The sequence below is a fragment of the Myotis daubentonii genome, chromosome 7 (genome assembly GCF_963259705.1).
Source record: "Myotis daubentonii chromosome 7, mMyoDau2.1, whole genome shotgun sequence".
Classification (NCBI taxonomy): domain Eukaryota; kingdom Metazoa; phylum Chordata; class Mammalia; order Chiroptera; family Vespertilionidae; genus Myotis; species Myotis daubentonii.
In genome coordinates this window covers 2,491,914-2,516,748 of record NC_081846.1, presented here as the reverse complement: position 1 = coordinate 2,516,748, position 24,835 = coordinate 2,491,914, and the positions used below count along the sequence as shown (strand labels likewise).

Genomic DNA, 24,835 nt, shown 5'->3' with positions numbered 1-24,835 from the left:
TGCTGGTGTTTTCTGTTTTTTAAATACATTTCTATTGAGGTCAGAGAGGAAGGGAGAGGGAGAGAGAGACAGAAACATCAATGATGGGAGAGAATCATTGATGGGCTGCCTCCTGCACGCCCCCTACTGGGGATCAAGCCCACAACCCAGGCATGTGCCCTTGACTGGAATGGAACCAGGGACCTTCAGTCCAAAAAGCATACGATCAGTTATTTAAAAAAGAAATCCTGTAAACATTTATTTTAAAAACAGAAACAACATAAACTTAGGTGTTTTTGGAACATCAACATACAACAGAAAAGGTGCAAGAGCGCCCCCTGCAGGGCCTAAGGGGCCGCCACCCAGCTGTAGTCCACTCTCCTGAGCTTGCGCAGCTCCTTCTCTTCGCACTTGGACAGCTGTGACAGCTGCTGCCGGAGGTCCTCTCCCGCGTCCGTGTGGCCTGCATGCTGGGCCTTCTCAGTGGCATCATCTTCTTCCTCTGAACTGTCACTTTCTTTTTCTTCTTCCATATCCACATCATCAGGCATTTCTTCAGCACTTTAACAAAAACAGAATAAAACAAACTTACTATTTACATATAAATGTCTGTAAAAAAATAACTCTAAGCTATCTATGTAAAGACAGAATCACAGAGACAAAGTAAATGAAAAATCTTATGTGCAGTTTAAAAATTATAGGCTATCATAAAAGAGCAGGTGAATTTACAAAGTGTAATTTTGAATTACATATCAAGTCCTTAAAACCTACCCCAAAAGGCCTCTTTTCTAACACTTAGAAATTTTCAATGTGTTTTACCCACTTGATTTCGTACCCTACGTCACGTGAAGTCTAAAGCAGAGAGAAATCCATGGAAGGGCATCCTAAGACGGGGTAACGGGCACCGCTGCCCCCCACAGCAGGGCACCCACACACCCCGCAGCACCTACCTCCTGGCCTCCGTGGCCAGCAGCAGGGAGTTCACGAACATGGAGCACAGGAAGGCGGCCGAGGGCAGCACGTGGGCGGGGGTGTGAAGCAGCTGCAGGGACAGAAAACAGGGTTTCACCTGAAGAGTCGACACCAAACCAAACACAACAGGTTTTCCCCAGAGAAAACCAAGCCAGAGCGAAACTGTGCCTCCCTTCCCACCTTCATGCAAACGACGCCTCCCCTCACCCAAGAGTCTGAGGTCCCACGCCTGTGCCATTCGCACTGTTTGTATCAAGCTGCACAGCACAGGAGTAGCTGACAGGTCGCCTGTGGCAGGCCCGGGCACACAAAGTCTAGCTCCAGGGCGGAGGGCACCGCTCACCTCGCTGATGGCGGGGACGTTCTCCGTCAGGGGCAGCTGCACCAGCTCGCTCTCCGAGGCGCCGTCCGCCTGCTCCCCCCGCTGCTGCCGGTGCCTCCCCAGGATGAAGTAGAACGGGGTGGTCGGCAGGCTCTCTTCTGCCAGCAGCTGGGAGGCGAAGACGAGGGCAGTTACTCCGGCAGCTCAGCCAGAAGGGCGAGAAGGCAGGCCGGGGAGGGAGACCTCAGAACGCCCAGCCTGTCTCTCACGTCACCTGCAAAGCAGCCGAGGCCCCGCGGCCACTGGCTGTGAGGCAAGCTGCCCGGGGACACTTAGATGGCAGAGAAAGACCCACTTCTCACTGCCGCCCCAGGCCCACAGAGACCAGCGAAGGCAGACCCAGCGCTGGGTGGAAGGTGCCGGGGAAGCAGGCGGCCGGCGGAGGGGACGTGACTGACAGGCCCGAGAAAGCAGAGCTCCAGGCCGCGGTCGCCAACGGGTGGCCCGTGGACCCTGGTGGTCCGTGAGATCCGGAAGGTAGGCGGCCGCGGCTCTACGCTGCCTGTGGGGAGCCGAGAGCACCCCGTTTACACTGCAGAGGCCTGCAGAGAGGCCCAGGAAGCGGTACCCACAGACAGACACAGGGTCTCTGTGGAGGGCTAGACACCCTGATGGAACGGACCATGCGAGAAAGAGAAAAAGGTCATCAGCTGATAAAAACGAGGACGTCTCCCGGAAAACAGGAGACACAAAGAGGAGTATTCGCGCAGCCAGTCTAAAAGGCCAACACCTAAATGACAGGAATTCTAGGAAGCACACACAGAAACGAAGGCACAGGAGTGCTTGGTTTTTCCTTAGTTGTCTGATTAAAACCCGTCAGGAAGCCCATTTCCTGAGGAAAAGCCATCTTTCATGAAGGCTGACTTGCACCCCCTAACAAGGCAAGCAGTACCCCACTCCCCTTCCTTAGTCCTCCCTCATATGCTCATCACTTGGAATAGTGCTTATGAACGTATGTCATGCTCGTGCTTGCTGTCTGCATCTTCCTGTTAAATGCAAACACCACAGGCTTAGATCTGCTCGCTGACAGATCTCAAACATCTACTGTAGGTAATCAAGTGGCTGAATGAATTCAGTGAGTCAATGGTCTGGGCTTCTAGTGACAGTGGAAACTATAACGAAAGAGGAGCAGACCGTCAGAGTTCTAAGAAAATGGCTTTCAACTCAGAGTTCTATACCCAGCCAAACAATCAGGCGGGAGCAAGGAAAACTTTCCGACATAGAAGGTCTTCCATTGACCTCCCAGGACCCAAGGACGTGCTGCACCAGCGCCAGGGCGTGGCGAAGCGGGGACCACGGGCTCTGACAGCAGAGGCGAGGAGGCCCTGGCGCGGGCGGAGGCCGCCTCAGCTTACAGAGCAAGCAGCCAGGTGGAAGCCGTCAGAAGGCTCAGCACTGTTTCTTCAAGACCCGAAAGGGGACGTAGAATGTGTCTGGAAATACCGAGACGACTTGGCAACTGGGATAGAGTTTGGAGCGAATTAGGTGAGAAGTAAACAGAAAACTAGGCAAATAAAGGAAGTAGGTAATCATTAACGCCAGAGAAAAGAAGCTGGTTACAAAGGAAAACAACCTATTGCTCCACGGCTGGCCGAGGAATTGTGTTCAGCGGGTTGTCATCATGAATACTGACCTGAACAATTTTTAGATTTGTTTCCTGGGAAACTGGGAGGGAGGAGGGGTATATGAGGATGTGTACGTGTGGGGGGTGTGGGGGGGTGGAAAGAGCTACAACTTCCATTTCAACAGCTCAGTCACCGGTAAACCCAGAGTTAGCAACGCACACGTGCTCCTCAGAGACAGGCGCCGCCGGGGCCGCGGCCGGGCGCGGGGAGGGCTGTCCCACAAGTCTCGGGACGGCTCGCCTCTGTGCCCCGAGCACCCAGCACGGACTCCGCACCGACTGCATGTCAGGAACAATGTGCCCCCGGAGGCAGCGCTGTGAGGAGGGTTTAATCCGCTTCAGGGCCAGGGGCGGCCTGGCTTCGCGAGGCTGCATTCTAACGAGAAGCCACCTGCGCAGGGAAGCCATGCGGCTGCACGTGAGCGGCCATCACATACCTGCTTGCTTGTTGGTGTGAGTTTCTCTTCTGGAGACTTCGAGCTGAATGTCAATAAGCTCTGCAAAGAGAGATCAGTTAACGCCGGGAGAGAGGACCGTGGAGGGCACATCTAAGTGAGACGTTAACGGGACAGTGAGGCCAGCTGTTCGTGCTGAGCCTTGAGCATCCACCCAAGAGCCTGAGGGGCGGTCACGGAGGTGGGCTCGGCAGAGAAGACTGCTGCCTGGACACACGGGACACCTTCCCCGGGAGCAATCCTCCCCCAGGACTGGGCACCTGTCACGGCCGACCATCCCTCCCCGCAGCACAGCAGCCGAGTCAGTAGGGAGCCTTCGGAGGAGGATGGTTACCTGCGACGCCGTCAGGAAGTAGAACTGGGACCGGTTCAGCCACTGCAGCGCCTCCGAGGTGAACGCGTCAGGGACGTCTCGAGGCACAAACACTCCCCACCTGACTTCCTCGCTGCAGATGTTCCTCTGAACATACAGCGGTCTCGGCTCGCTCGGTTTGAACACGAACACTAGAGGGAAAGACAGACAACACGCTTCGCAAGGGCCAGCTCTGGCCTCGGGCTAGCGCCATTATGGCTGCTTTTAGCTCTGATCCTGCAAACACCTCCTGGACACCTGTGTGTCCAGAGGTAGGAGCGAGGCCATGGTGACCAGGAGGAAGGACCCAGCTCTGAGCCCAGAGCTGAGCAGAGGACAGGCAGTGAGCCCAGCGTGGGGCTGCCTGCAGGACAGCAGGGAGGTGCTGGGGCGCAAGGCTGCACGACGCGCCAGGACACGCACGATGCCCAAAGCACGCGGCGCTGGGACAGGGACTCAAGGAAGGGCAGGGCCTCGGGCTCAGAGGCTTCAGACCTCTGACTGGCAGGCAAGTGTGACCCACTTGTATTTCAGCCGTTAGGAGAGAACTTACAGACCCTCCTGTGCCAGCGTGACCTGTACTCACAGTCCGAACCCCCCGAGGACCGAGAGACGGCGGCCACGTTCTCTGAGCGCGGGTCCGGCTCCATCACTGTGATGTCCAGTTTTGTGCTCCACTCCACTGGGGAGAAAGGAAAAGCGATTCACCTCTATTGACAGAAGTGCTTCAAAGCCGGGCACTCTTCCTCTTTGCTGGGACAGCCACCCCACTGTCCCAGGAGGAGGAAGTCGTGCTTCCGAAAGCGCCGGCAGACCACGGACAGGTGTGGAAGCTGCAGAGGCCGGAGGCAGGACAAAGCCCTCCTTCCACACACCATGCAATGCTCCCCTTCCCTGCAGCTACTGAACCTCGGCAAAACGTTAGCCAGAGACACTGCAGAGAACCAAAGATGCTACCACACCCAGCCACTGCTAAGCACCCGCCACGCCTTTCCGGCATGTATTCCCACAAGTAAAACCCACTAAGTGCACCTCTGCCAGGAGGTGTGGCAGGCGTTCAGACGGCAAGCGGCCGGGACACTGCGGGTGACATGCATATGGAGAAGCGGAGACAGGGCTCCAACTAGAGGGTGGAGCACAAGGGGCAGCAGGCCAGTCGCTGCAGGCATTGCCAGAGGGCGGCAGCTGCGCCTCTTCACCGACCACAGGCTGCTTATCCATGACCCTGCCTGCGGCAGCCTGGGCTCCACCTTTCAGAACGTCCCGTTCAGAAAATCACATCGGCTCTGGGTCAAGACATGAGGCTACAACCCAGAAGCCCTAGAGGCCGGGGCTCCTGCCCGTCCAGAGGGAAGATGTCTTACGTGCACAGCTCAGCAGGTTCCAGCAGCACAGGGTCCCGTTCTCAGTGGCTCCAAGGAGGTACTTCGAGCACGTCAGCCTCCCGAAGCAGAGGTGCCTGAGGACCACACGAGCGAGTCAGTCCAGCCCTGGGCACGTCCGCTCAGCTGAGCCCAGAGACCACGCTTTGTTCATCATCATCTTGCAGAAACAGGGACGAAGCAGCACAAAAGGAAGGCTTACTTGGGTGTGCTGCTGCTTTAGAGAAACAGGTCTGATGACCAGTTCTTTTCCCTAGTGTGCTGCGTGGTATAATAACACACACAGGAAGTGTGTGCGAAATGTACAGACATTAATAAAACCCCTTTTGTGCTCATTTACCGAAAGAGGCGTTTGCCCTGCGAACCCTGAAGGAAGTTTTACAAAGTGAATTCAGAATCGGACGCATTGGGAACTGGGAGCCATGTCCTCGCCGTCTGCCACTCGTCCCCAGTGCTGTCCCCTGACGTGGGGGGACCCCGAGGCTCAGGCACAGCTGCTTATGAGGCAGCACGACATGACGCGGTGGTGACAGAGAAAAGAATCTGCAGGCCTGGAAGGAGATGTCACTCCTGGCTCCAGAAATGGTGACTCCAGCACCTGCTTCACCTGCAGAGAAGGCCTGGCTTCCCGCCCTCAGCTCAGCTGCTGCCCACGGCCTCTCTGAGGCATGCGTTATTCTAGAGCTCATGTACAAGGACTTGTTTAAATGTTAGAAAAAGGTACTTCACATTCCCCCATTATTCACCTACCGTACGTGCCCAGCTCGCTGACAGAACGTGCACCTGAGCTCCCAGGTCTCGGACTCCCATATGGTCACAGTCTCCTCGAAGCTGACTGCCAGCAGCGAGCCGTCTTCAGAGAAGCAGCAGTTGGTTGCCTGGTACTTGTGGTAACTGCCCACAAAGTCGCAGGTCCAGCCCACAGCCTCTCCTGTGGAAACACGGACCATGGTTCAGACACGGCACAAAGGCTGAGCAACGTGTGGGAGGTTACACAGCAGGACCCCTGCTCCCTAGTCCTACCAGTCCTGAGGCCTGAACCTAACTGTCCCCTATACCTGGGCTCCTGAGCATTAGAGAGAAAAAAACCAACATGATGTAGAAAAATGTTAGTTACATGCAAACAAGTGGTTAGAATAAGATGGAACTTGGAGACATTGTAGAAAATAGGTCTACCTTTCGTCTACCTTTCATCTAGCGCCAATATTCCACCTTTGTGTGGAAATTACCGAAAAATCGGTCCAGTGGTCTGGCAGGGCTAGTGAGGAGGCTGCAAGCAAGGGCTGAGCTGCAGCTCATGCTCGTCCCACAGACCTCGACCGCCCCCTGGTGGTGCTGCGGGGGGCTGCACACCCGAGCCCTTTCAGGCCTCTTGCAAATGGGAATAGAACAGCCAGCACTGAGCAGTCCAGTGTGTCATTAAAAGTATGGGCTTGGAGGAAAGGCACGTCATAGTGTGAACTCTTACATCGTTTAAGTGCCCTGCCAGAGGGTGCAGCTCATGAGATAAATCTATCAATTCTTAGACTCGCTCTGTGTGAGCCACTTACTGTAGATGTCAGAGTCGTCTGCTAAGACCCACACTTTGAAGCGGCCGTCTCTGCTGGCCGTGACCAAGGTGGGGCTTTCGGACTTCTCCGCGTTGCAGAAGCACAGGGCGGTGATGCGGTCCTCGTGGGGCATGCTAACCTTTGTGTTGAGAACAAACCTGGAAGGAAGGGGACGCCACGTCATCCTCACACCAGGACGACACACTCTCGCCTGGGGTCTCACACAAGAAACGGCCTGCAGCCCACCGGCCGCGAGTTTGACATGCTCGCTGTATCCTTCAACAGCATCTCTGGAAGGGCCTAGAGCAGTGATGGCGAACCTATGCACTCATTTTTTTGGTTGATTTTTCTTTGTTAAATGGCATTTCAATATATAAAATAAATATCAAAAATATAAGTCTTTGTTTTACTATGGTTGCAAAGATCAAAAAATTTCTCTATGTGACATGGCACCAGAGTTAAGTTAGGGTTTTTCAAAATGCTGACACGCCGAGCTCTAAAGGTTCGCCATCACTGGCCTAGAATGACAGACAGCCGCCTGCCATCTCTCAGCCGCGACACACAGTCCTGACACCACCTCTGTCCTGAGCAGCGTCCACAACGCAGAGGTGATGGAGCACCGGGTCCCCTTAATGGTACAATGTGAGTACAAACAGGGGTCACCAATCATGATCCCCGAAAGCCGCCTGCACTAGCCCACAGTGCCTCCCGAGCTACTTCTGAGAATAAGCAAATGGCGGAATGATTATGAAAGACTCCACTGAGGCAAGAAAAGAGAAAACTACCTACTCCCACTGCCCTGTCAGCATTTACCATCTGTGATCACCAAGCCACCTTTCCCGCCTGCTCCCGGAGCGGTGACGGGAGAGGGTCCGTGCCGGCCCTGGGCTGTGAAGGACGTCCGGCAGGGCGGCGCTGTGCTCTGGGAAAAGCTCCGGTTCCCAGGGGGTGACTGGGGCCTGCCCCCTGCCCTGGGGATATGGACACCAGGCTTATCCCCCGTGTTCTGTGGGCGCAAAAGCAGAAGCCTCGCCCTGGCCCCCAGGAAGGACTTGATAAGGGCTGGATGGCCCTGGCGTGAGAAAGTGGCGGGCTCCTTACCCGGTCAGCACACACACTGCACCCCGCCGCCTACACCGCCATGCTCCCCAAGGCAGCGCGACGAAGGAGCAACGAGCTGACGTTCAGATTCTAATCCTGGGTTTGCCTGGAATTAGGACTCAGGTCCTGGGGGTGTCACTTCCCCATGTTTTCTCATTTACGCTGTGAGATGACTGATGACCTGGGGGACACCGTGCTTCCTCAGAGCAGAAAGCTTAACGGCTCTATCAGAAGCATGCCTCCCCATGACTCTAAACCTAACACTAATCGAAATACAGCATCTTAAAGACCAAGAAGTAAAACCACAAGAGAGAAAACATGTTTTCTACTTTCTAAGTCTAGGCTACAAAGTGGCATTACCCTTGTGTTTTCTTATTGTACGTCCACAGCTTCATTTGTAATTCCAGCTCCCCTTCCTTTTCTTGACGCTGTTCGACGGTGGCGAGCCAGGCACCGAAGCAGCCGAACGCAGCCTTTGTCAGCTCAATTTGGACCAGACCGTAGTCGTTGATGTATTCTTGCTGCACAATGTCTAGCTGATGGGTTAAAAATATCCAAAATGCTTATTAATGTAAATACATGCATGTTAGAGCATTCAAGGATGATTTTAAAAAGTGAAAAAAGATAGAACTGCTGTGAGTAGCCCAGCATTTTATTCTCTGTTGTTTCTCTCACCCATTTCCTGGTCTGTTTACTACACAGGTGAAGTGCCTGCTGTCTCCAGGATTTCAGTAGAAATGTGGTAGTAAAAAGACCAGGAAGTTCCCTTTCTCTGAGGTCTGACAGGTGAGAGGAGAGAGAGAAGGCGCCACAGCTCCTCGGGCAGAATCTGTGAAGGGTCCCGTGGGGAACAGAGAGGCGGGCCGCTGATGCATTTAGGGGGTCCCAGGAGGCCTCCCTCTAGTCTGCAGTGTGCCATGGCTGCTCCATCACAGGAGGCACAGACGTGTGTGCAGCTAATTAGTCTGAAAACACGACCACAGACAGAGCGGCTGCAGCAGCAGCCACGGCCACCAGGACCAGCTGCAGGCGACCGAGCGCGGCTGAGCGCGTGTGGTGGCCAGGGCCCTGCGGGGCTGCAGAGCTGCACTAGCTTTAAGGCAGGTAATGGACCAGAATCTTACGTTGTATAACTGCTTATCACTCTGGAGAGAATAGAACTGCAAATGGCCAGGCTTTCCATTCAAAACCAACGCTTTAGTCCGTGGATCAATCATCAAGCCAGTCAAGATACTGCTGTCTGCAAGAAGAGTGACACACAGCAGCTGAAGCCAGACAGACGCCCACCTCGCACGGACACCCCCTCCCACCCCGCGCCGGCAGTACCTCTCACCAGGCCTTGGATCACCGCGGAGGCCTCCAGGTTCCGGTGAATGATGGTGATCTCTGCGGGCACAAAACACTTCACATGAACAGGTCAGGGCCTCCCGTTAGAAAAAAACTAACTGGACTTATGTGATTCTGGAATTATCAGAATAAAAGACAACCAAGTAAGTTGTCTTTTAAGTGTCACATGGGTGCATTTTAAGTGTTAATTTGGGAAGTCGTATGCCCCGAAAGAGAGCGTTCCCTCTTAGGTGGTCCCTGCTTGCTCAGGACGGTACGTTCAGGGTGCCTGCTGGAGGGCCAGGAAGGCAGCGGCTCTGGGCTCTCCATCTGGCATGGGAACAGGACAAGCGCAGGTTCTGGAGGAAGCAGAGCCCTCCATTTCTGCCAGAGCAGCCCTCGCCCCGGACACAGCCATCTCTTCCGGAAGCGCACGTGCCTATGCCAGCACCAAGGCCCACCTCAGAGCCCTTCCTCCACATCCCCACCCCATTCATTCCACACGAAAGGCTCTGAAATCAAGTGGCACAACAAAAACCAAACACACTGAGCCCACAGCTGGCAACCACTCTGAAAATACTGGATGGTGGTGGCATCTCGGGCGGAAGGGGGCGACAGAAAGAGGAAGAGTGGAAGGAAGAAATGCTCCTTGAAGGTGAGGCTGCTCGGCACCAGCCTGAGGTCTTCCATCTGCCCTTCCTTGCAGGCGGCAGGCAGCTGAGGCACCGCACAAGCGGCACGAGTACGGACGGACATACTGTTGTCAGAGTGGGAGGTGCAGAGCAGGTCCCCCGCCGGCGAGACTGAGATGTGCTCAATGGTGGCCCCCAGGCGTGGCAGGAACTCCTTGGTCTTCTCCGCCGCATCGCGCCACTCCACCAGGACCGACTCCCGGCCGCCGCTCAGCAGGCTGCCGCCTTCTCCCGCACGAAGGCCAGGGTGGTGTTTGGAGAGGGAAAAACAGGAAGAGAAGCAGACCCAGCATTTAATTTTTCTGGCCATGTTAGAGAAACGAACTACTGTTTTTCAGAATATGGAACGCTTCACGAATTTGCCCGTCATCCTGGCACAGGGGCCGTGCCACTCTCTGCACGTTCCAATTGTAGTCTGTGCTGCCGACGCGAGCACTGACTGTCTTTGTAAATGTGCACACCAGCGCCTTCCTCTTTTAATCTCTTAAAATCAAGATTTAAGGTCACGATTCAGGGACTTTCCTTCCCACTGGCATCAGCTTAGCTTGCTGCTGACCAGGCTCCTCCTCTGATAACAAGGACAACGGAAAGAAACAAGCACCCTTTAGGCCTGACGGCTTCTCTAGGAAGAAATAAACCCATTTTCACTCTTCCGGTAACAGAAGAAGAGAATGTGCCCAATCTGTGCACAAGCACAGCCCTGCACCAAACAAGCACATGGGGAAGCAACTCCAGGCCAAGCTCACGACAGGCAAGGCTCCCAACCAAAACACGAGGACCGAGCGGAACCCGAGGATTCACTGCAGAGGAACGTGCGGTGGTTTCAACACTTGACAAATAAGTCAACTTCATCCACCCGCTTCCGGAGGACAGAAAACCACAGGTGCAGATGCTCACAAGGGACAGGTCCCTACATCGGGAGGCAGGCACTCAGCAACGTGGACCTGACGGGCCTTTAATTTCCATCCAGGGTCCCAGAGAGTCGACAGCAAACTTGTTAGGGGGTAAAACACTGACACTTCCCTCTGGGGCTGGGAACACTGTTACCACTTTGATTCAACATGATCTTATCCTAAGATAAGAAAGGCTTCTAAACACAGAGAATTAAAGTACTTGATTCACCTGCTTCAAAAGTTCAGCTTCAACTACTAAACGTGCACTTACCCGTCGCTGAAAAAGCCAGGTCCATAACCAGGTCATGGTGCCAATGCAGACATGTGTATGTGTACTTCTTCTCATCATCAAAACCCCTCCTATTGGGGAAAGACCAGTATTTTTAATGTCACCAAAGGTGTACGTTAAATGTTGCACAAACTAATAAATCACGGTATCAAGCTTATGGTCCTCATGTCCAAAAAGCACAATGAGTCCATTTCTGCTTCTGACCGAGTCACTGCTAGGAGCAGCAGGCCCTCCTGGGTCCTACAGGCAGATATGCCTCCTGTCACTGCCACTCTTTCCTTGTTACTGAACGGCAGACAAAGAAGTTCTCTTCAGTAAAGTGACTACAGCACTCCCTCTCCCTAAAGCAGTGAGTGTGTGCACTGAGGAGTATGCACAGAAGCACAGACGGGGGGGGGGGGGGGTGTCCCCACACAGCAGGCCCAGTGCTGCCCCCTCCCCCCTCAGGCCAACACAAGCAGCACAGAAACCAGCGCCCTCCCCTCCCCTCCCCTCCCCTCCCCTCCCCTCCCCTCCCCTCCCCTCCCCTCGCCGCCTGACCAGAGGCGGATCTTGCCGTCCTTGTGGCCCGTCGCTATGCAGTCTTCCTTCGGGTGACACACTACACATGTGAAGTTGTTCTTTGCGTGTTTCCTATTTCCCGATGATGACAAAGTAAACCTAAGAGAAAACAACATTTTCTTGATTATTCAAGTCTCTTGGTAAGTAGCTAATTAAGTAAAAGGGATTTCTCGCCCTTATCAGCCCAAACGGGAGGCTCTCAGAACTGACTGCAGGACCTTAAAGTAAAGTCCTTTTAGTGATTTTGGTTTTGTTTTTTGCCCGGGCAAAGCTGGCTCCCATTTCTTGTTGAAGCTAAGTGTTAGCTTCAGATCTGCACGGGCCTGAGAAATGACAGCTGAGGCCGCTGGCTAATGTCTGAAGATGCCGGGGCCCTCACTCTACTGCACACGAGACAAGTGCTGTCAAAGGGATGCTCACCTTGACGTGGCTTTCTTTTTGAAGAAATAAACAGACAAGTAGAAGTCCCGCACGGCAGCGACGTATTCTCCCTGGGGTCAAAGAGAAGATAACATGCCCAAACAGTCAGCACTCGAGGAAGAACTATTCTTGTCGCAAAAGTCAATGTTGTAACAATAACCTTTTCCTGCAGAAATACAGTGCAGATGCCAAAGCCCTGCTTATGTTTTGGACAATCAGTGTTACAAGAGCAAGAACACAGACTATATACGGGATGGTCCGACAAACCTGTCCCATAAACAGGCTCCAGATGACACAGACCTTAGCCCCTAACAGAAACACTAGCTCGAGGCAGCACGAACCCCTGTAACGTACAACGTTGAGAGGACAGACGGCAGGAAAGAGAGTTCAGGTACGAAAGAGAAACCAACGGAAGAAAGCTGACCTGGCTCCCGAAGGCGACGCACTTGGGCGAGGGGCTGATGTAGTCCAGCACCAGGCAGGGCTCCTCGGCCTCGGCGTCCTGGTGGGGCGAACGGGGCAGCCGCACGGAGACCAGCTGAAACACATCTAGCACAGGAGCGGGCCACTCGCGTGCGCCCGGCAGCGGCGGACCGTGCCCCCCACGCGGACCGCGCCCCCCACGCGGAACCGCTCCCGGCTCCGAGGAGTCATTCGCCGCCAGGGGAGTCCTCCGGGCCCTCGTGACAAAATGCACTTTAGAGCCGGATTCTTTGGATCTTGTGTTTTTAGTTCCTTGGGGTGGTTCCCATGTGCAGCCGTGGTAGGACCACGGGCCTCACTGACAGAGAGCTGTTCCAGCTGCGGGCACCGACCCTCCCAGCCGAGGGGTCAGGGGCGAGCATGAAGAGTGGCTGCCAAACACGAGTGGGCAGGACCACCTGGGACCTTACTGACACGCAGATTCCTAGGCCAAACCTCAGACCCAGTGGATCTGCTAATTGTCAGGGAGCCGAGGCATCTGAACCGGTTGTAAGCATGTGGACAGACATTAAGAATCCACACGTTTACATACAAAACAGAACCTCAATACTGAAGACTGTTATCTTTAAAGCAGTCATTTGAGAAGGCAACTTAATTGTTTTAGAATGTTGCCATTTCCAAACATTTTTGGAATATCCTTTAGAGATGACTACATATGGAAAACTAAACTGACTGTTTTTTTTGTTTTTTAATGCAGTATTTTGATAGATAAAATGCATACTCACTAACAGACTTGGCACCAAATGAATTTTAGCTTAAAAAAATCTAGCTGTCACAGCTTTGACCATTCTCTGGTTACTTGAAAGTCCATCATATATTAACAACTGGCAAATCTGTCCCTTCCTCCCCCGCCCATCCCACCAAAAAACCTAAAACAAAGCAAAAACACACAGAACTGTGGAAAGGACTCCCTCAGCTAACGAGCCGTGAGCCCATCGGCTGCTGGCCGTGCCCCTCAGAGCTGTCTGCATCCGAGTTCTGAACACACAGTCCTTTACAACACGCTGCACAGGCCTTCCTGCACCGGAGAAACTCTCAGAGGGAAGTGCCCGTGTCGAGCGAAGCACGTTACGTGTACCGTACCTGGCTTTTCCTTCTTTATCGCAACAAAGACAGCATCCTCAGCACGCGCATGAGTGTAGAGGGCGTGAAGCTTCTGCCCCACGGTGAAAGTCTGGAAGATCAAAGGCCACGTTGTTCCGCCTTCCCACCTACCTGCCCCACACCCCCAACATCAGTTCCAGGAAGGGCAGGGATCTGTCCCTTTTGCTCACTCATGTATCCCCCACATCAGAAGAGTGCCTGGCACATAGAAGACAACGCATAGTTATCAAACAACCTTCCAAATTACACCTATAGAGCCTGCCATTCCTTTTTGATGGCTGCGTAGTATCCTATTGAATGAGTTATCAATATTAACTGACATCAAGGTCACAGTCAATTTCTTCTTTCTACCATAACAGTGCTTTAAGGACGACATGTACCTGCACTATTTTCATCAAGCGATGCCTAAAGGGGAGATTGCTGGAGCAAAGGTATTCATTTTCAGTTTGGTTCTCATGGCTGTGTTCAAAAGCATGTTTCTCTACACTTCCTACCGTTAGGCTTTTTTCAGTCTTTAACTTGGCATGACTGGTGGGAAAATGCTGGCACACTTTTACGTCTAAATTTACGTTTCTTTTAGTTACCAACGAGGTTAAGCACATCTTCAAGTTTATTGCATATCTTTAGTAAATATTATCTTCATTTTATTGCTCATTTTTTGTTAAAGTTTAAAGTTTTTATAGAGTCAAATTTGCTTTGTGGTATATGACTTTCACGACTGGTTTGGGAATGCCACCTGGCCTTACAGAAGGGAGTAATAGAGCATTAAATTATGTCGCCATTCCTTTCACGTAATAAAAATGGACGATCAATCCACATACCTTTATCAAAATGCCATCGAGATAGTCCCACAGTTTAATTGTGCCATCAAAGGAACAAGAATACAGCTAAAAGGGTAAACACAGTAAAAAACCGATTAAAAAAAAGAACTCCATGAAGATAGCAAATGAATTAAATGCTAACACAGAAGGCATTTTGTCCACTAATCCATTATTTGTCTTAGAGAAGTGGAGTCATTTATTTGTGTTGTTTTTGCAAAATTTCTATTGTTTGTGGCCATCTTGTCACAGCTTTGGGGAAGCAGATCCATCAACTGAGCGTGTAAGTAAAATGCGGGAAAGGTCACCCTCCGTCTGGGAGGGGTTGACGTGAAAGCGCTCAGGGGCCGTGCTGCCTCCTGTGTGTCGCAAACTGTCATCTGTGCGGCAGGAAGGCAGTGCCTCCGGGACGGCCTCAGGGTCCTGCTTCCTATCACACCCTCGCCCCTCGGGGACCCTCGCTCCATCAGGGACCCACGTGCCCAGCGGGGACCCTTGCTCTGCAGCACCAGGAGGCCAGGGCGGCACCTGCTCTCATTCTGTCCCACTGGACACGGGGTGTTTTCGCTGCTGTTATTGTGAAAACATTTTGCTTATAATGTTGATAAAGAATGGTAGATATTTTTGAAAGTGGCAATTTTAAGATTTCTACCAATGAGGACATGGAATTGGAGAATAGGAATAAAAAGTGATGAAGAAAATATTTTCTGTTCAACTAAAATATTTATATTAAGTTAAAAATACACATTGCGACTACATATAACCTTAGACTCATGAACATGGATTAGTAAAATATAATAAGGCAAACACACAATCACTGCTAAAACAATGGTCAATGCAAAAATTGCGACTCCAGTCCACAGAACCTCCGGCACAACCCCCCTGACTGAACCTGCTGGTAAAATTGTCCTCCTCCAATTTGATTAACCTGAGGTTCCGAGAAACAGATCTTTTATGCAATGTGTAGTTTTTCATGTTGCTATGGAACGTAGTAATGCAGCCTTCACAGATTCCAATTTGAACAACAGGATATTCCTGCTACAAAAACCCATCCAAACGCTACAGATGACAACAGCGTGTCTTCTCACACCCTCAGGACAGCAGGATGCAAGGCCTGCCCCGCGGAAAAGCCACCCCGACTTTCAAGAGCAGCTCATTGGGTTTCGGAACGGCTCAGCGTTCCCTTACGTCCTACTTCCTGTGACAACGCAGTGGATGACAATGCAAGTCCCTTCACTTTTATTTGGGGGGGGGGGGGGAGAGGAAGAAACATGGGGTCACTCGGCTGCCTGCCGCGGGCACCTGAGCCACGCCGAGGTGTGCGCCGCCGTCGGGGCAGGGGAGGCCAGGGCGGCACGCCCGTTTAAACCCAGTCACTCCCCGGTGGCTGTGACCCACCCAGAGGAGGGGACCTGGTCAAAACGAGAGCGAGACAAGCATCTGCACCTGCGGCGCCGCTCTGGTGGCTCGGCTGGGGCTGATGAGCTGCATTAAAGCGACAGCTTACTCTCCGATTCTGAGAAGCAAGAGCTGCTTTGTGGAGGGCGACGGAGGCCCAGTCTGTCCTGACGTGAACTGACCGACCCCCTGACTGAGGAGCCCTTCTTGTCCAGATGCTGGCCTCCAGGAGGTGGCTCTGCATCAACACTACGAAGCCGCATCTCTGAGATCTACACAACCAATCCCTCAGGCAGCATTTAAAACGTGTGTTCCGGAAACAAGAGTTCAGAGGTCAAACGGGTTCGAGAAACGCAAGTCCTAGCTGCCCCTTCCTGACGTGGGCAGTCACCAGGCAGGGAGGGGACCCGAGAAGACCTACAGTCAGGAAACTCAGTGTGTGCCAGACCCCGAGGGTCAGGCTCAGACGCCAAGAGCCCTCACTCAAGTCCCAGCTATTGGCCTCTCAGTAATAGTGATTGTGCAGCCATGGGCGGTGACCCTATTTTAATAATGATCAATAAAATGCATATTCTTGGGTGAGGGGGAACAAAAAAGCTTAAAAAAGTGAAACTATCTTGAATCAGAAAATCCACATGGTTCTTTTCCTGATTGTAACCTGGACAGATTGCCTGTCAAATTCAATTCCAATATTTTCGGCAACAACAAGCCAATGAAAAGACGCAGTCACGAACGGTTCGCCACCTGGAGGTGGTTGTGGGGGTTGAGCTGGATGCCCGTCACCAGGTTTCGGTGCCCCTGCAGCACGTGCACACACTCCTCCGTGGCTGTGCTGTACACCTTGACGAAGTCTCCAGACACACAGAAGAGGTACCTGCAACGAGAGGAAAGGAGTTGCACACCCTCTATGGAGAGTCAGACTCTTTACTGTCCATGTTCCTTTCAGACAATAGTTTAAGGCAGAGGCTGCTAAACTGTTAATATGGCGAGAGTTGGGACACTTGTTTGACTATTTCCATAACAGATATAAGCACAGGCCAAAGGGCGGGACATTCAGTTGGTGTTGAAAGTACTTGCTTACATGTATGTCTCCCCCCTTACCTGCCCATCAGACCCTCCAGGGCAGAGGCATTATTCTCTCTGTTTCCCAATGTCCGATCCAGTTTGTTGAACAGACCGTGCCTGAACCTCAGAGGCCTTTTAAATTAACTGGGTAAAATGAACCAGTAAATAATTATTTTAAAGTAAGAAGAGGAACTACTCTAATGCCGGCCGGGGTCACACCCATGTCATCGGTTCTGAGCCACTTGGTTTCCATGCTCCCCTCTGAGAGCAGGCGGCATCTTCTAAGCATTCCCTGAGACCAGTGCAGGCAAAGGCACGCTTGGCCCGCAGAGCGAACACTCCACGAACGCTGCCGTGGCCGGGAGGCAGTGACCGCGCGGCTGTGAGCAGCTGTCCACGAGATCAAGCAACCTGAGCACCAAGCTCTGGGCACAGCCTCCAGCGGCTGGCGCTCCTCTCCGCTCCCAAGCACCCCCTCCGGCCTGGACATCTCAGACGTCCTGTCCCCAGGTGTGCCCTTCAATGTGCCTTCCATACTCACATCAGACGCATCTTTGAACGTGCCCACGGCACTTCCTTAGAGAAAACTAAACTAAATCTTCCAATGCTCTCCCGCCGCCTGCAGGGCAGGACCCACACTCCTGAGGCCTTTGGGGTCTGACCCGGGTCTGGAACCCCTTCTTCACTTGACCTGTCAGTGGTTCACAACTCCAACAGCCTTCTCCCCGCGGAAGACAGACCCCCTGGAACCAGCAGACGGGTCCCCTAGGCAGTGTGTCCTGGAGATGGGGGTCGTTTGCCTAGAAAACTCCCCGCAACAACACTGAAATGCGTCCCCAGAGGAAGGCTTCCCTCAGCAACAACAGTGGCTGGACCGCCTGCATGCACCCCAAAGGCAACGACCTGGTCCTCTAACCGCCTGCATGCACCCCAAAGGCGACAACCCGGTCCTCTACCTGCCTGCATGCACCCCAAAGGCGACAACCCGGTCCTCTACCTGCCTGCATGCACCCCAAAGGTGACGACCCGGTCCTCTACCTGCCTGCATGCACCCCAAAGGCGACGACCCGGTCCTCTACCTGCCTGCATGCACCCCAAAGGCAACGACCTGGTCCTCTAACCGCCTGCATGCACCCCAAAGGCAACGACCTGGTCCTCTAACCGCCTGCATGCACCCCAAAGGCAACGACCCGGTCCTCTACCTGCCTGCATGCACCCCAAAGGAGACGACCTGGTCCTCTAACCCGCTGCATGCACCCCAAAGGCGACGACCTGGTCCTCTAACAGCCTGCATGCACCCCAAAGGAGCCCCAGCTCTGCCCGTCCCGCGGTCTCTGCACAGCGCCTTCTGCTCCCGCTGGACGATCGGCGCAGGGCCTTTCCACACAGCCCCCCTCGCCTCGCCCCTGGTCAGCAGCAGTCCCTGTGCTCCAGGGACAGGATGGTGCCCGGCTCCCTCACCGCACCCACCCCAGGGCGCGACGACAGACTTCCTCTCACACAGGGAGACCCCGGGAGGAGCCGTGCGCTTACTGACTCTAAACAACAGACACAGGGTGCGGCAGACAAGTGCAACCTGAAGAAGTCAAACACCGCGGGTCTGAAGCCAGCTTGCCCATGTCCTGGCCGAAAGATGCTGGAGAATTCACTTAACGCCCCCCCCCCCCCCGCCCCCAACCTCACCGCCACCACCTGTAGAAGGCACACAACACTGTCCTGTTCCCAGGAGGATTCCGTGAGGTCAGTGCGGGCGAAGACGCGCTTAGCCACAGAGCACCCACCCCGCAAGTCAGAGGTTCTCAACCTTGGCTGCACATGAGAATCACCCGGGAATCTTTGTAAAATCCTGACTTCTGGGCCTCGTCCTCCTGAAATTCTGTTTCTTTGTTATGGGTGGGCCCACAACATTAGTAACAAAGACACAGAATTTCTGGAGGAGGAGGCCCAGACATCAGGATTTTACAAAGATTCCCGGGTGATTCTCATGTGCAGCCGAGGCTGAGAACCGCTGCTGTGCCCTAAGGATGACACCGGAGCCTGCAGACACCTGTGAACACCCCCCACAGAGCCTGCCTGTCACCCCCGAGGATGAGGAGCAGAAGCGGATGTTCCTCAGCAGGAGTCTGGGTTCGAGAGGCTCTGCAGGGAGTGGGGGTGAGGGCTGGGCAAGAAACAAAGCGCAACAGGAATTAACTCAGGCGGTACCTGCAGAGCCGGCACCTGCAGAGCCGGGGCACACACCCACCCTGAGCGACGGGCACACGGGCCACGCCGGGGAACACGAGTGGCTGAGCCCAGAGGAGCGAGCCGGGCCTGGGCCGGCAGAAGGGCGACCACGAAGGCAGCCTGCGATCGGAGCCGGCGGGAGACGGGCCTTGGGGGCGGGGGGCCGGGTCACAGCGGCGGCGGCACCGGTCTCCTCCCAGGTAAAGGCTCCCCGAGGGGAGCACGGACGGCACGGTTACATCAAGAAGCGCGCCGGGGCACACGAAGGGACCCGCTCGGAACCGGGCCAGGCCGACGCCCGCTGTCACTCCCGGACGCCAGGGCCACTTTCCCCCAAGCGGCCGGGGGCGCCCTTCTCCTTCCTCCGCGGGCCAGCAGCGCCGAGGGACCTGCCCCGGGGAGGCTCCGAGTCCCACTCGGCCCCCGCCGTCCGCCCGGGCCGCTCTCCCGCCGCCCAGCGCCGCGCCCGCCGGCACACGTGGGCCCGCCCCCCGCGCCCTTCTCTGCCCGCGCCGGGGGTCATCGGGGGCGGGCAGCGCGCCCCAGCCCGCGGTGGCCGGGACTGAGGGTGTCTCGCTCCGGTCACCCGACCCGGGCACCAGCGCCCCCAGCCCGCACCCCCCGCGCGCCCTGGGGTCCGGCACGCGGCCCCCACCTGGACCTCCACCAGCCGCCGGCGAGCCCGGGCGCCTGACAGTCCCGCCCCCGCCCCGGGACGCAGACGCGCGGCCCCCGACGCAGCGCACGGCCCCGTACTTCGAATCCGCGGAGAACACCGCCCTCCTGAAGTTGAGCTCGCTGCCGCCGCAGCGGACCACGCGGACCGCCTGCTCCTCCTCCACCATCTTCGCGCGGACGCCGCAGCTCCCGCCGCCGGCCCCGCCCCTGACTTCCTCTCCCGGGCCAGGCGGTGGTGCGCACGCGCACAGGCGCCGCGCAGGGCTCCTCTAGGACCGCATCTCGATGGTCGGACGCCGCGCCGGGGCCGCCCCCGCGAACCTGGCCGACCCTCTCCGCCTCCACTGCCTTCGCGCAGGCGCAGGAGCTCCCGGCGGCGGCCCTGTCCCCGCCTCCTTTCCGGGGGCCGGGCGGTGGGGCGCACGCGCACAGGCGCCGCGCAGGGCTCCTCTAGGCTGGCGTCTCGATGGCAGGACGCCGCGCCCGCGCCGCCATCTTTCGTGTGGCAACGTCAGGTTAGAACAGAGCAAGCGTTTCTACTGGGTACCTGTGAACTCGGTTTTTTTATACTTTATTTTTTAATCTTAAAATGTTATTATTTTATTTTAAGTTTTTATTGTTGAAATTGTTACATCTGTCCCCTTTTTTCTCCCACTGGCCCTTCTAGCCCGTGACCCCCACCCCCCAGGCCTGAACCTCCTTCCCTCCACCTAGGCCTGCACCCCCTGTTGTCAGCGCCCACCGGCTCCGCCTATACGCACAGAGGTCTTTGGTTGATTGCCGCCCACCTACCCCTCTCCCCGCCTTATTTTACAATGGAATTCTACGCTGCTGTAAAAAGGAAGGAATTCTTACCATTTGCAACAGCATGGATGGAACTGGAGAGCATTATGCTAAGTGAAATAAGTCAGTCAGAGAAAGATAAATACCACATGATCTCATTCATGGATAATGAAGACCATTATAAACTGATGAACAAAATAGATACAGAGGCAGAGCTGCCTCGAACAGACTGTCAAACTACAGCGGGAAGGCCGGAGGGTTGGGGGGTGGGGGGACTTGTATGCATGCATATAAGCATAACCAATGGACATAAGACACTGGGGGGTAGGGGAGGCCAGGGGATTGTTAATGGGGGCGCGGGGGTGAAGGAGACATATGTAATACTCTTTGTAATACTTTAAGCAATAAAACATTTTTTTTTTAAAGAAGTGTTTATTGTTGAAAGTATTACAGGCGCCCCCCCCCCCCCCCCACGGGCCTCCCCACCCGCCTCTGGGTCCACGGTTGTGCATATGCGCGTAGGAGCTCATTGGGCGCTCTCTCCCCACAGGCCCTGCCTGCCCGCTGACATTTAAAAAGATCTTTATGGTACGGATGTCCCTGTTTTCTCCCGTGGACCCTCCCCCGACCAGCCGCGGCCCAGGCCTGCACCACCTAATATCTGTGACCACGGGTCACGCATGGATGCACAAAGGCCTTGGTTGACCACCTCCCCCGCCCCCCCCCCCCTCCCCGCTGAGATCCCGCGCCTGCTGGATGCCTCCGTGGCTCTGGGTCCAGTTTTGCTCATCCGTTTCCGTGGCTCATTGGGTCCCACGTGTGAGCGAGGTCGTGGCAGCTGGTCTCCCCGCCTGGTCATTTCACTCAGCGCCGTGCTCGCCGCCCCGAGGCTGCTGTCCAGGATCAGGGCTCCTGCCTTGTCGCCGCTGCCCGGCGCTCCGTGGGGGAGACGCCCACAGCTCCCCACCTGCCTCCCCCGCTGCTGGCCCACGGGCTGCCCCGGTCCCGGCTGCTGGGCCTGGGGCTGCTGCGGACAAGGGAGCTGCGTGCTGGTGGTGTTGGGGTTCTCGGACATATTCCTGCGGGGGACCCTGGGCCCAGGGGCAGCCCATCTGTTTAGCACAGGGGACCATTCTCCTGCCGTGTCAGCCTCCCTCTCCAGGGGCCCGGGGAGGGGCGTCCCTGGCTCCCGCCAGCACCTCTGGCGCAGCGGCTCCTGGGGGACAGGCAGCTCCCTGTTGTTTGCAGGTTGCTCCCGCCTGTGGCGCCCGTGGTCCTGCTCCCCAAGCACCGGGTTCCTGTGCCGGCACCTGCCCCTCCTGGGGGTGCTGAGGGTGACCCCGTGCCTTCGGGGCTCTGGAGGCGGAGGGTTACCCAGAGACGGTGTGTGCGAGACAGAAGTGGGGGGGGGGGGTTCATGTGGGAGATGGTGCAGGGCAGGCGGGGACCCTGTCCCGTTAAAAATGGGGGAGAGCCCTGGCCGGTTTGCGCAGTGGATAGAGCGTGGGCCTGTGGACTGGAGGGTTCCGGTTCGATTCCGGTCCAGGACATGTACCCTGGTTGCGGGCTCGATCCCACTCCCTGGTCGGGAGCTGCAGGAGGCAGCCAGTCCATGTGTCTCTCTCACACGGATGTTTCTCTCTCTCTCCCCCTCCCTTCCTCTCCCTAAACACCGATGGGAAAATAGCCTCGGGTGAGGGCTAAAAAAATGTATTTTCAAAAATGGGAGAGACAATAAAAACGTCACACCAAGTAATCACAGATGGCGTGTCGAAGGAGATGAAAACCAGTGAAACGGCAGTTTCCCGAGGAGGTGCGGGTTGAAGCTGATGCATCTGCTAAAGCTGTGCAGCTAAAGGATGATGTCACAACATCTCCACGTGGACGCCGAGCTGAGCGAACCAGGGCCGAGCCGCCATTCGAAAGGCCGTCCCTCTGCGCCCAGTCCCCCCTCCCCCCCAGGGCTGGGTGCGCTCCCGGGGCCTTTCCAGGCCTCCGTGCCCCTTCCGCGCCGCCCGTGCTCTCCTCTCTCTGAGGTGGAAGCGCCGGCAACGCCTGTTCTCCTCGGACCTCCGTCCCCTGCGTGGCTGCGTGCCTCACAGCCCACGTGCCCTGATGAAGCAGCTCCCTCTCGGGGCCCAGCCATTTCCGCCCTGATCCAGTCGTTCCCTCTCGGGGCCCAGCCATTTCCGTTTCCTAAGCGCGGCCTGTAGCTCAGGACACGGAGGACGGGCCGAGGGCCGGCTTGCAGGCTGAAGGGTAGCTGCGTTTTTTATTTTTTATTTTCCCGGCAGAAGCTTTATGGCTGCAGGTGGCCCAGTGCCCGGGAGAGGCTCTGGGTGCTTAAGGGACGCCCAGTGGTTTCGGGGAGACCCCAGGGGAGCGCAGAGGGGCCCCCAAAGGCCTCCGGGCCCCCAGGCTCCTGGCGGTGTCGGAGGGGGAGACTTTGGGGGAGACGCTCGCCCGCCCCGCGGGGGTGGGGTTGGGGGGCCACCTGCGGAGGGGCCAGGTGTGGCCCATCTTCCCAGGAGCCGCCCTCCTCACCCGGAAGTGGTTCCCAGGGGTCACGGCGGAGGTCGGGCAGCAGCAGGGCCCGCGGCTCCCCACGGGCCTGGGCCACCCCCTCCCCAGGCGAGGCCTCTTGGGGTCCGAGGTCACCCCCTCCCCTGGGGGCCCAGCTCGTCGCGGAGAGAAGCGGCCCCCGCGCTGGGTTTGCGCCTCAAGAGGCTCAGCGCCCTCGGCTTCCTCCGCCCTCCGCCCGCCAGGGCCGCGGCCTCCGGTGAACTCAGGCCCCGGAGAGAGGTGGGCGCGGCCGGGCGGGTGCGATCCTGAGGGATGTGGGGGCCCAGGGGTCGGCAAGGAGGCGTTGAGGTGGGAACCCGTGTGCTGGCCGGTCCCGGAGGAGGCTCTGCAGGGGGCCTGGGGGAGACGGTGGGGGGGTCGAGGCGGGAAGGAGGGTGCCCTGGGTCCGTCCCCGAACCCCAACCCCGGGAAGCAGGAGGCCGACCCGCTCGGCCGCCTGTCTGTTTTGAGGGACTATTTTGTGGAGCCGAGACTTGTCCCGGGCGACCAGGGAGAATAGCCGATGGCCGCCAAGAAGGGGACCGGTTAGCGTTTGGGTCTGAAGTGTGGGGGTCCACAGGAGAGTGAGAGTGTGAGAGCGTGTGATTTCCTCGGGAGAAACCCGGGCCAAGGGCGTGACGCAAAGGGCTGCGGTGGTGACGTCAGGCAGACGCCTGGCTGGTCGGTGCTGCTCGGCGCTGGGGTAGCGGCCCCCTGTGTGCGGTCACACGGTCCGGCACTGTTCAGGGCCATGCACTTGCTTCAGTGCATGACTGGCATGTGTGTTTCTTTAAAAAAATATTTTTATTGATTTCAGAGAGGAAGGGTGAGGGGGAGGGAGAGAGATGGAAACATCAACGATGAGAATCCTTGATGGCTGCCTCCTGCACGCCCCCTACTGGGGATGGAGCTGGCAGCCTGGGCGTGTGCCTGGACCGGAATCGAACCCGGGACCCTGCAGTCCGCAGGCTGACGCTCTACCAGGTGTACCAGTTAATAATGCGGATTTTGTAATCAAAACACGATAATTTCAAGAGAAACATCGAAAGTGCTTTATTCAAAGTAATGTCCGTCGCTAGCTACACATTCCCCCATCTTCCAGGTAATTTGTGGAGACCGCCCCAATAGAACTTTTCTTGTTTGAGGCAAGCCATTCAGGGACCCAATTTTCCACTTCTTCGCCCGTTGTGAAGTGCTGCTCAGAAAGTGCGTGCGCCATCGATCGGAACAAGTGGTCATCTGAAGGCACAAGGTCTGGTGAATACGGCGGGTGGGTTAATACTTCCCAGGCAAGACCTTTTAACGTGTCTTTAACTGGTTTTGAAGTGTGTGATGGTGCGTCATCATGAAGCAAAATTACTTTGCCCTGTCTTCTGGCCCATTCTGGTTGTTTCACGATCAAAGCGTGGTTCAAATTATTTGTTGTCGGTAGCAATCGGTTTTAATGGTTTCACCTGGTTTTAGAAGCTCATGATACACCACACCTTCCTGATCCGACCAAACGCAGAGCAGTGTCTTCTTTCCAAAGCGATTTGGCCTTGCAGTCGATGTTGATGGTTGACCTGGGTCAACCCATGACTTTGTGCATTTGGGATTCTCAAAATAAATCCACTTTTCATCGCCAGTCACAATTCTATGCAAAAAAGACTTTCTTTCGTGCCATTGAAGCAACATTTTACTGATGACTTTTCGGTTTTCCATTTGTTTTTTGTTCAGTTGATGTGGCACCCATTTTCCTTC

At 55.7% G+C, this 24,835-nt stretch overlaps 1 protein-coding gene across 1 annotated transcript; it reads right to left on the bottom strand.

Moving 5' to 3' along the window:
• Positions 1-209: 209 nt before the first annotated feature.
• On the bottom strand, positions 210-19,981 carry WDR75 (WD repeat domain 75). Its single transcript, XM_059702534.1, has 21 exons — positions 19,829-19,981; positions 16,526-16,655; positions 14,387-14,452; positions 13,545-13,635; positions 12,403-12,527; positions 11,979-12,049; positions 11,538-11,657; positions 10,980-11,068; positions 9,882-10,040; positions 9,124-9,183; positions 8,922-9,037; positions 8,158-8,333; positions 6,697-6,854; positions 5,897-6,077; positions 5,129-5,223; positions 4,351-4,446; positions 3,747-3,916; positions 3,395-3,454; positions 1,295-1,441; positions 930-1,021; positions 210-540 (listed from the first exon to the last, which is right to left on the bottom strand). Exons 1-21 carry the CDS (start codon positions 19,915-19,917, stop codon positions 327-329), a joined length of 2,505 nt encoding a protein of 834 aa, XP_059558517.1. The 5' UTR covers positions 19,918-19,981; the 3' UTR covers positions 210-326.
• Positions 19,982-24,835: the final 4,854 nt, after the last annotated feature.

What these genes read in the sequence shown, in the direction of transcription:
- WDR75 (XM_059702534.1), bottom strand. Translation starts at nt 19,917, where the DNA reads ATGGTGGAGGAGGAGCAGGCGGTCCGCGTGGTCCGCTGCGGCGGCAGC. An exon ending in ACCCCCACAACCACCTCCAG is followed by an intron (nt 14,453 to 16,525) that starts GTGGCGAACCGT and finishes TTACCCTTTTAG; the next exon opens with CTGTATTCTTGTTCCTTTGA. An exon ending in GTCCTCGGGGGGTTCGGACT is followed by an intron (nt 3,917 to 4,350) that starts GTGAGTACAGGT and finishes CTTTCCCTCTAG; the next exon opens with TGTTCGTGTTCAAACCGAGC.